Source organism: Pogona vitticeps, chromosome 1, assembly GCF_051106095.1.
Source record: "Pogona vitticeps strain Pit_001003342236 chromosome 1, PviZW2.1, whole genome shotgun sequence".
Lineage (NCBI taxonomy): Eukaryota > Metazoa > Chordata > Lepidosauria > Squamata > Agamidae > Pogona > Pogona vitticeps.
Window position 1 is genome coordinate 197,932,481 of NC_135783.1, and position 12,011 is coordinate 197,944,491.

General features: G+C 41.2%; 1 protein-coding gene across 12 annotated transcripts in view; it reads left to right on the forward strand.

Moving 5' to 3' along the window:
* Window positions 1-12,011, forward strand: part of SESTD1 (SEC14 and spectrin domain containing 1) — a 95,252-nt gene that overhangs the window by 43,884 nt on the left and 39,357 nt on the right. For all 12 annotated transcript variants that reach the window (XM_078393852.1, XM_072980804.2, XM_072980824.2 and 9 more), the window contains 2 exons: window positions 7,794-7,907; window positions 11,250-11,347. In XM_078393852.1, the coding sequence (XP_078249978.1) occupies window positions 7,794-7,907; window positions 11,250-11,347 (212 nt within the window). The remainder of the gene's footprint in view (window positions 1-7,793; window positions 7,908-11,249; window positions 11,348-12,011) is intronic.

Below are 12,011 nucleotides of genomic sequence, written 5' to 3' on the forward strand. Positions count from 1 at the left end.
TTAAATGAGTGATACAGATGTTTTAGTATGTTTCTAGGAACACACACTCTATTCTAACAACCCTTGTTATTAGAATCTTCTAATAATCCTTGCTTTAGATAGCAAAGGTAAACAAATATTTTCTAATAGTATTGCAAAAGGTCTGGTGGAACGTGTAATGCAACATTAAGAGCAAAAAATGAATCATTTGGAAGATTTCTCTGCGAATGAAAGACTTAAGAATTTAAGTTGCAGGCACTTGGACTACTCCTTTAACACTGTGAACCTGGAAACGATGGCTTTCAGAATTCTTGTGTGTTACACTGTCAAACTGATCAGAGGCATTAAACTTGAAAAATCCTGGAGAGATTTGAAAAGTTGCCATTACAACCTTAATTTGAATAATGACAATACTCCCATCCATGGAGAAGCTGAAACAGCAGCCCCTCTTTCTGTATTGGTAAATAATCTGTGAAGCTTTGGACCATGGAGATGGAGCCCATCCTGCAGCTTCTTTCCATGCTAACTAACTTTAATCTAGATTTAAAGGGTTGGTGGCAGTGTGGAAGAAGCTATAGAAAGAGCTCCATTCTCAAGAACCCATAATTCTCATGTTATCATAATGGTATAGAAAGAAGCTGCATTTCAGCAATTCCAAAGAGAAATGGACAACAATGCAAACATTTACATATTCACATTTATTACAGTTATTTAAAAATTCTGTTTATGTCAAGCACCAATTGGAAGAAAAGTATTACTTCTGACAGTTGGATTAAAAATTTGGAATGAAATCAAATATGCAGAATTATTTGGCAATCATTACACTAATTATTAAAAGCAACAGTGTTTAGTGTTCTCAGATATTCATAGCTGTATAATGAATATTGCACTAGGGATGACCCTTTTGTTTTTTACTGAAAGACTGAAAACATGAAAGAGACTCTGTTGTTATTTTTGTGTTCAAGAGTCTTTAAAACATGAATGATTCATATTAGCAAGAGAGGGGTACTTGAATGTTTTGTGATCATTTTTTTTAATGTTTTGTATTTCATGTAACCTTTCTTTAACTCTTAGTCTTAAATTGCCCAAGATTCTGTCCTTTTTGCCTTTGTGTCTTGATTTGTGTGGGATTTTGTTTTTCCATTTCAAGCATATCTACTTGAAAGTAATTTTTAGGTTATTTTCACCTGATTTCTTTAGAGATGTTCTCCCTCTTTGGTTTTATTTTGGGAGGAGCTTTCCTTTTTTGTGTCATTTTTGTTGCCAGGGCATGTTCTGCCTGGCTGGCACTTTCTGGACTCAAGGGAGAGAATAGAAGGCACCAAGGAGTGGTAGCAGGGAGAGAACTCTCCTCTTATTCTGGTATTTTAGGTTGGGGAAGAGATTGGATCTTGTTAATATTGGTGAAGGAACTGAACATTTGCTTATATGATACTGGTGTAGATAATACAGTAATTACATTGTCAAGTGTTGTAATTTCATGACATTTTCATCCTTTTCATGGGCAAAAAGCTGTGCTACTTTCACTGTAGCAAAATAGTAGGTGTCTGAGATGATATGGGGGAACCGATTAGAGCAGGATTCTGTTCTGTCACTACCGTTCTTGCTAACCATGAATAGCACCATAGAGCTGAGCTTAGGGAGCCAAAGGGAAATAAGAGACATCAGGCATAAATTATTGAAGCTATTTCATCCTTGGTACCATCTGTCCAGCTCTGTATTCTCTAAGGAAGTTTAATCTTTTCACTATAAATTGATGCTGCATCCTACTCTGCCAAATTAAGTCATTTGTACCGAAGTGTTTGCATCTTATTTTAAGGTTTGATTTGAAAATCAATATAAAAACTGGACATATGATATTGTAAATACATTATTGGTAATTAAAAAGTACATATTTACTTTGTATTAAAACAGAAACCAAAGCGTGTTTGCCTCTCATGGAAATGGAGTCTAAATTCACATGAGGGGCAAAAAAAACCCCACCCAGTTTGGTCTAAATGGTTCCCCCTTGGCAAGGAGAGAAACTGATACAATTTTGGTGATTCGTGCAGCTAGAGAAGAATGTTTGAGAAGTAGATAAAAAAACACTGTGTTGGAACGGAACCATAGCTTTTACTGCCCTAGGCAGTGTGCTTGAGCAATATGGGAAACATTATTTTAAAAATCCAAAACAGTATATGCTACCCACTGACATGTGTCCGAAATATGTTTAATGACAGCTGCATCCTCCCTCCCACTTCACCAGAGTAGTATTACACACCGAAACATGAGTGTTGAGTTAGTTCGAGTGAAGTTGAAACACAGTTTGAAGTTAGTATTCACATGGGCGCTGCCACCCCTTTAGAGGGAAGTGGGGCTTGAAAAAGACATTTTCTCATGAGTTCCATGGACAGAGAGAAGCAGAGATGCTCTTTAAGAAATGTAATTGCTTTTGGAAACTGTATTAAACCCACAAACTAAGGACTCCGAGGTATCCTGCCCCCAGTGGTGCCTCACATCCCTGATACTATTCGCCAAGCCATCTTTTGCCTTTCTCTGGGGTCTGAGTTCTCTTCACAAGCCCTCGCCCAATGAGGTTCTTCCATGAGGGCCCACCCCACCTGCACCCTCACTTTGCCCCAGGTGTCTTTTTCCTTACTCTTGCACAGGTGTTTCTGCCAGCTCTGTGTGCTTCTCCCTGACACCTGAACATGAAGTGGACAGTTTTGTCAGGGATGACAAGATCCGTACTCCTCACAATTTGAAATACAGATTGTTGTTGCATTTTGAAGAAAAGTTTTTGGTAATTACATTCGAAACTGTTTTGAAGAAGCACCTGTTTGGCCTGTGAGCATTAGTACATTTAATTAATTTTTTAAATTCTGTGTCTTGTTAAGGTCTAGAGTTGTGAAAATTGTTGTAATTCAGTGCTTATTATGTCACTTGAATCATCCCAGTGTTAAACATGCATGTTTAAACACGTAATCATATTCAAAAGCAGGGTCAGCACTTCCAGTTTTAAAATCAAATTTTAAAATCAAAATTCCCATGTCTTACTAGATACATAAACTAGTTATTTCATCCTACTGAATCTCTTTTGTAACCATAGTTTGCTTGATAATGCTAAGTGTTGTTTATATACATATAAGGCTTAACATATAATAAGGAATAATTTGTTGTTATGTGCCATTAAATTGCCTGTGACTTATGGTGCTCCTAAGAATGAGTGACCTCCAGAATGTCCTGTCATCAGTAGCCCTCTCATCTCCTGCAAACTCAAAGCTGTGGCTTCCTTTATATAGTAAATCTGTCTCCTGTTTGAGCTTCGTCCTCTCTTGTTTTCTTCAGGTTTTCCTAGCATTATTGCCTTTTCCATTCTCTCTTCATGATGTGCCCAAAAACTTCAGGCTTGATTTGATGTAGGACCCAGGTGTTTATCTTTTTGGTGGTACAGGGAATCTGCAAAACTCTCCTTCAACAACATATTTCAAATGACAGGTTCATTTGAAGAGGAATCCGGCCATTTTTGAAAGTGAAGTGAAAATTGCTCTGAAGGCACTTTGAAGAAATAAACCCCCAGGCTACATGGAGTGCTGTAAGCCTGAAAGTAGCACCTCTGATAGTCAGGCAAAATTTTATGCATCTGAGATGTGTTTAACGTGTTACCTGTTAAACAGGACATTTTTTTTGTTATACGATCTGCTATTTACTGTTCTACTAAAAAGGTCGCATATTATTTGCAAGTGCTTAATTGCCAATTGGTGTATGCTGCCAGAAGTATCATGCAACTGGGGAATGAACGTATCTATTAGTGAAGCTGTTAATATGCATCAACCATTATTGCACAAGATAAAATGGGTAAATCAGTTGCTGTCCTCAAGCTTAAGCTACATTTTCTAAAAAGGCTCTCTACATTAAGTGTGCTTATTGGTGGTTGTCACAGAACCCTCTGTTGTAGAAATTACATTTTCTTATTCTTCTAGAAGAGTTAGCTAAAATGGAAACTGTGCAAACAGTGAAAGACTAAGCAAATATATTTTGCTTGGCAGTGGCTGAACTTTATGAAACAGTCATGTGCTCCACTTGGAATCTAAGATGCCATACATGTTTTCCCAATGCCAGTGTTTCAAGATACAGTAAGTGCTTGGCAGGAGAATCAGTTTGAAAAAGCTCTTAATTGTTTAATCTGCAGGTCAAGCACAATGAGCACATGGTGTATCCATTCAGCTTCATGTGTACCCTTGTGTAAATATTTTTCCTGCAGGAGTCGAGACCATTACTTTGGGCTAGAGTGAGTTTTGACAGGTTTTGCATGGTATAAAGGAATGGAGAGAACAAATCTCCTGCATTTCTAAAATCTAGGATTCTTTAAGAGCCTTGCAGTCTGGTAGAGATGAGTAAGAGGGGAGAGAAAGGAATGTGTTTGTCTCTTCTCTAGAAACTAAACAAATAACAGTGGCATTTTTTTTTTTTTTGCTAATGAGTATTTCTTTTAAAAAACAGTTTCACATTCATATATTAAGGTACCAGCATTCCAGATTGGCCAGTGTGGGTAGTATCAAACTAGGACTCAGGAGGTCTAGGTTCAAATCTCCTTTCAGGCATAAAAACGTACGGGGGTTGGGGGGCAGCAGTGGTAAAGCCACTCCTTGAGTAGGTTCTGTACTTCAGAAACCCTAGTCAGGTTGCCGTAAGCCAGAAATACGCATAACAGTAACTAAGAACCAACAGATCACAAAGTTGGGCAATATATTGCAAATGGTGAACTACTAGATACCAGGGTGGAAAAAATCAATGATTTTTTAAAAAAATCAAATTGATTTAAATCACAGGTGTCAAAAGCAAGGCCCGCGGGCCAAATCCGGCCCGCCAGACCTCGACTGATGGCCCGCGGAGCCGCCGCCAGCCTTGCAGCCTCCCCCCCTTTTTTTTCAATGAATTTACTCCGTGCCTGCATGGAGTAAATTCATTGAAAAAATGGCTCAAGTTAACAAGGCTACGTCCTCCTTCCGATTGGCTGTGGCGCTGTCACTCCTTTCCTCTCCCTCCGCCCCCCGCTCCCCCTCCCTCCCTCCCATGCCTGTTCCTCGCTCGCTCTCGGCCTGAGGCGAGAGCCGCTCCCAAGGCCGCGCGAGGAGGGGGCTCCGCGCCGCCTCTGTCGCCCCCGAGGGGAAGGGAAGGGGAGCGGTGGGAGTTCCTGGCCGGGCTCTGAGGCGGAGGGAGGAGATGCTGGGGGGACGCGGGAGGCAGCGGTCAGCACGGCCCTGAGAAGATGGAGAGAAGAGGGAACGCGGAGCGATGCGCCGGCCCGGTTGGGTAACGTCGGAGGCGGCCGTTCGACCCAGCCGCGGAGAGGAGGGCGGGAGGGCTGGCTGGTTGCTCGCTTCCCTTCCCTTCTCTTCCCTGACGTTCCGTTCTCTCTCTTGCTCGATTGGAATGCCTGAGGATTTGAAAGGACCGAAGAATGCAGTTTTTTTGCGAGATCCAAGCAGAGTTGCATATACTAAATAACTCTCTCTCTCTCTCTCTCTCTCTCTCTCTCTCTCTCTCTCTCTCTCTCTCTCACTCACACACACACACACACACACACACACACACAGAGACCCCGGCACTTTCCCTTCCTTCACACACACATACGCATTCTCTTCCTTTCTGTCTCTCTCTCTGTCTCTCTCTCTCTCTTTCTCTCTCACACACACAGAACCCGGCACTTTCTCTTCCTTCACACACACAAACACACACACACACACACACACACACACACACACACACACACGTTCTCTTCCTTCCTGTATCTCTCTCACACACAGAAACACATACACACACACACAGAGAGACCCCGGCACTTTCTCTTCCTACACACACACACACACACACACACACACACACACACGTTCTCTTCCTGTATCTCTCTCACACACACACACACACAGAGGCACTTTCTCTTCCTTCACACACACACACAAACACAAACACACACACACACACGTTCTCTTCCTTCCTGTATCTCTCTCACACACAGAAACACACACACACACACACAGAGAGAGACCCCGGCACTTTCTCTTCCTTCACACACACACACACACACACACACACACACACACACACACACACACACACACACACACACACACACACACACACACACACACACGTTCTCTTCCTGTATCTCTCTTTCTCACACACACACACACACAGGCACTTTCTCTTCCTACACACACACACACACACACACACACACACACACACACACACACACACACACACTTTCTCTTCCTTTCTTTTCCCACCAAGTCGGATGGGGTCCTTGCAAGGCCATCAGTACAGATACAACCGGCCCTTTGATGGGGACCAAACTGCTGATGCGGCCCCCGATGAATTTGAGTTTGACACCCCTGGTTTAAATCATGATATAATTTTTTAAAATTATTTAAATAATAAAGAAATCCTTTTTTTAAAAAAAAAAATCATGATTTAAATAAAATCCACATTTTAGATATTGCAGTATCTTAAAGTGTAGAAGGAGGGTAGCACTAAGGCTAGAACTAAAACATTGCATGATCAACTTACATCTTGAAGGCCTTGGCTATTGTTTCAAGGGGCATTACATATGTGAAAACTGGTGACTGGGTGCTTAACTATTTTTCTCATCCCCTTCCTGTCCCTTGTAACTGCATCCCGTCCTCATGTTCCATGCAGATGTTTGGAATAGCAAATAAAGGTAGGGAAAAACTATTATCCTGTATTGAGTGAGACTTGGGAACTCCTTCCCACAGGAGGCTAGACTGGCCTCATTCTTGCTGTCCTTCCGCAAGCAGACAAAGGACTTTTCTGTGCAAGCTTTCCCTCAGTGTCTGGCTACATGAGTGTGGTTTTTAGATGGATTATTATGCATTACTGCTCTGACTGGGTCTTTAGTACTACTTATGTTTACCATTTCTCAGAGTGGTGTTTGTTCCTTTTTAATATTTGTATACTTATTGTCCTTAGCTTTAAATATTGTATTTTAGTGATGTAAGCCGCCTTGGGTCCTTTTTAAGGAGAAAGACGGGGCAAAATATTTTAAATAAATAATAAAAAATTAAACCTGATACCATGAGCCGATTCTGCAAGTTTGCAGCCTCCATCTTAGGACATTTCTTTCACTTGGCTCTTGATAGTACAACATCTGTTTCTATCACACACTGCATCAAACTCTGCAATGCCTAGAAAGTTTGCTTCTTTCTAATATTATAAGTGGCCTAATAAAGGTATTAATGACCTTTGTTTTTAAAGCTAGTGATGTTTGGAATTTGGCAAATGAAGGAACTCCAAAGTTAGTTAAATAGAAAGGTAAAGCATGCCGACTAAGCACCTCCCATTTCCCTCCTGCAAATCACTTTCTCCTCTTGCTGATGTGTACTGTGAATCTGTCATTCTTATCTACAAGCTGAGTTGTAAACACATAGTGTAGTGGGTTTTACTTTTCCGTAAACATGATTGTCGGCTGCTTGTCATCACTGCTGAGCCCATTGAATCTGTAACATTGTCCAGACCATCAGGTCACTTATTCATCACTGTATTGGAAACAAATATGTTTCTTTGTTTCTTTCCCCCCTGAAGAACTCATGACAACAGAGTGCTAATTGCCATAGCAGTTATTTTCCCTTATGGGGAGAAATCTGAATACTACTTGCAATTGACACTTTTATGGGGCATTAGTGCTCCAGTCCAAGAAAAACTATTAACTGTAAAAGAAGGGAGTTATACATCTTAAAATTTGGTTTGTGATTAAAAGTTTAGTAGAATGCTTAGTTTTGTAGTCCTCCTTAACATGTTCTTTGTTCATGCAGGTTATTTTAGTATCTGCCAACAAGCTTACACGATATATAGAACCATGCCAATTGACAGAAGATTTTGGAGGGAGCCTTGCCTACGATCATATGGACTGGCTTAACAAAAGGCTGGTTAGTTTTAATGCCATTTTTTTCCTTAGTCTTTCCATAGCTTTTTTCCTGGGAGGTGGAAGTTGGCATGAAGTTAACAGATATGGCTCTTGCATAATATCAGTTAAAGGTAAAATGGGGCATCATTTGATTAAAGTCAGGCCAGAGTTTTGGAGATGGTATCCTTGATACTAGCCTGACTTTTGTTATGGATGCTTTTAAAGTTTATAGCCACAGAGATTATATGTTTGTTTGTTTATTGGTTGTTGCAAGTTAGAGGTTATTCACTTGTCTGTCCAGGCCCTTTTCCATTCTTGCTTTTGCACATTCATTCTGGGGGATTTTCTTGCGTTTAATTTTTTAAAATATATATTTTAAACTGGGAAGTAACTTAAAACTAATGTGGCAACAATACATGTGTGTTTTTTACTGCGTAAGAAGCAGAGATCAACACCCGTGGAGGGGTGGGGGTGTGTGGCAAAGGGTCCGAGTGAGCTTTCCAGGACCCTTGCAATGCTCCCCCCACCCCCCACGGGGCTAGTGGGGGTGAAATTGCCACCTTCTGGGACTCTTTTGAGGCTTGGGAAGCCTCAGAAGAGTCCCTGAAGGTGGCAATTTTGCCCCCTCTGGCCTCTGGGGGGGGCTGGCTGAGCCTCCAAAGGGTCCTAGTTTGTGTTCCATAAGACGTATCTCTCCATAAGGCTCACCAAGTTTTTAGGAGAAGAAAGCAGATTATTTTTTCCTGTTTTCTTCTCCTAAAAATTTGGTGTGTCTTATGGAGAGGTGTCTCTTATGGAGCGAAAAATATGGTAATTGATAATGTTGGCATAAATCTTTTTGGACTACAAATTGAGTGGAGGACATCTAACTAATAAGGAGACATTACTTTAATGGATAAATGAAAAGACATAAATAAAATATGAATTTAGTGTATGCACAGCTATTCAACCATAATCATACATTGTGTATGTCAATGGCAAATTGCTAAGTCATTTAACAGTTTGCGTTTGACTCAGAGAGTACACTAAAGCAAATATTGGTAGACAACCATAAAATATTAACACTCATACTTTCACTGTATTATTTCCATTGTAAAGATTTATATAAGTGGCTGAAAAGTAAACTCCAGATTTTTATTGTTCACTTGTTCTTTGTTTGCAACCAGAGATACAGTGGTGGCTCGCTTAACGATCGCACCGTACAACGAAGAATCCGTATAGCGATCCCTTTTTGGGGATCGCTATACGGAGCTGCCCCAGTCGCCGCACTCGCTTTGCGACGATTGGGCCACCGGATGACCCGAAATGGCCCCCGTCAGTGTTTTCGCGCCCTCCCCTTGCTTACCGAGGTTGCGAAAACGCTGCGGGGGGCCATTTCGGGTCATCCGCGGCCATTAAAATGGCTGCGGACGACCCGAAATGCCCCCCCGCAGCGTTTTTGCGACCTCGGTAAGCAAGGGGAGGGTGCGAAAACACTGACGGGGGCCATTTCGGGTCATCCGGCGGCCATTTTCGAGCTGCCGATCAGCTGATTGGCGGCTCCAAAATGGCCGCCGGACCGCGAAAACATCGCTGGAGGGGTAAGTTTGGGCGCCTATTGGAACGCATTAAACTAAGTTTAATGCGTTCCAATAGGCTTTTCCTGCCCCGTACAGCGATGTTTTCACATAGCGAAGGTTAATCCGGAACGGATTAACCTCGCTATACGGGGCACCACTGTAGTATGCTTTGGTGTTCTTCAGTAGGACCACGTCCCCATTAGTTTGATGAGAGATCCTTAACTTTGCCATACCATCTAGTACAAGTCAGAAGATTGTTGTACTTTGGCATTGTATTTTAACTACCCTGTTTCCCTGAAAATAAGACCTAACCTGAAAATAATCCCTAGTATGATTTTTCAGGATGCTCATAATATAAGCACTACCCCAAAAATAAGCCCTAGTTAAGTGAAACCCTGCCCTCCACCATTGTGCAGCAACCAGAAGAAGATGACATGGCTGTATTTGAATAAACGTAGATTGTTGTACATGAAAAAATAAAACATCCCCTGAAAATCAGCCCTACTGCTTTTTTTGGAGCAAAAATTAATATAAGACCATGTCTTATTTTCAGGGAAACATGGTAATACCAATGTGCACATTCCTGGCACTGACTTTTCTTTACGTGTGTTAGAAAATAAAACAGTGACTGGTATTTTATATAGATCATTTTACAGTGGACCCTTGACTTACAGACGGCTTGACTTACAGACTTTTTGAGTTACAGACTTCAATGGCTGCAAAATTTAGGTTTGACTTGCAGACTGAGATTTGATTTACAGACCAGAAAAAAACCAAAATGGAACAAAAACGGCCTGTTACGGGATTAATCGGTTTTCAATGCACTGTAGGTCAATGGAGACTTGACTTACAGACTTTTTGACTTGAGAACCGCCTTCCAATATGGATTAAGTTCTCAAGTCAAGACCCCACTGTATGGGGTCTCTGAGATCACTGCAATTTGAATATTCATTTAGTTTCAAGAATGGTGCCACCGAGATGAAAGTTAAAACATCAACAGACTTTACAGACCTTCTTAAGATTTATTATTTAACATTTTCATTTAAGAACACCAGTCATTTTTAGCAGTCAGGGTTTATGATTGCAGGGTGTTGCTTAAATGAATGCCCAACAAGTAATGCATGTTGACTAATCTGAGTCCCCTTCCTGCACAAGTGTATGTGAGTGTCTGTTTAGTCTTTGTATCATTTAGCAGGCCTATGATAGGAAATAAATGATTACATATATGCCAATAAGGTGTCATTTGTTTTCCTTGCAATTCTGAAAAATTACAACTTTCCCTGGTATCCGGCTAGGGACGTGGTGGCGCTGCGGGCTAAACCGCAGAAGCCTGTGCTGCAGGGTCAGAAGACCAAGCAGTCGTAAGATCGAATCCACGTGACGGAGTGAGCGCCCATTGCTTGTCCCAGCTCCCGCCAACCTAGCGGTTCGAAAGCATGCAAATGCAAGTAGATAAATAGGAACCACCTCGGTGGGAAGGTAACAGTGTTCCGTGTCTAAGTCGCACTGGCCATGTGACCACGGAAGATTGTCTTCGGAGAAAACGCTAGCTCTATGGCTTGGAAACGGGGATGAGCACCGCCCCCTAGAGTCGAACACGACTGGACAAAAACTGTCAAGGGGAACCTTTACCTTTACTGATATCCAGATGTGTTTATACATGGCTTTACTTGCCACCTTTAATGAATGAAATGTTTTAGGTTATTTTGTAATGCCAGGGATAAACAGAGAGGACAGTGGACTCAGTCTTTCACTTGAGTGCAAGAATCAGTCTCCGTCACACTAACCATAAATATTTCATCTAGGCATTTGAAAAGTTTACAAAAGAATCTACATCCTTACTGGATGAGCTTGCCTTAATCAACAGTGGTAGTGATAAAGGAAACCAACAGGAAAAGGAAAGGTAATGTATTTTCTCATTTCCCTCCTTAATTGATCAACAATTATATCCTGTTAACTATAAGCTGGAGTTCACAGAAGAAAACACAGCTGTTTTTCAAGAGCAGTGCTGTGGGAAGATGCTGGGGAGGGAGATTATTTTGCTTAGAAAGTTGAACTACTCTCTCTCTCTCTCTCTCTCTCTCTGTTTCTGTGTGTCTCCTTATAGCTTAATTGCTGGTAGAATGGTTTTCTGCAGCTGTTGGCTCTGGTGCATTGGTATCCATTTATCTATTCTTTCTTATATTCCAAAATGTCAACATTTACAAGTAGTTCTTTATTACAGGGAAAGCTTGAAAAGAAGAATGAATACAATGGCATGCTGAAGCACTATATCATCTTACCATAGCTCAGGATACTGGGTGGGAGAGTGGGTTGGAGTAAAGTCAAGATGTCTTACATTAATAATTTTTACAAAATAATTTTCCAATCTTTGGGTTCAGTTGTCCCTAAGAGTTCATAGTTGTGGTATTCAGGTTCTTTCATCTTTCAAGACTTCTGTATAAAGTCACATTTCATGTCGTCAGCACAGGATGAGATTTTCATATTCTGAGTGGCAGTACCACTTGCTTTTTCAGTATCATGCATGCTATTGAAATTAAAGCATAACCTGGCAAAAGGAAAGAGAG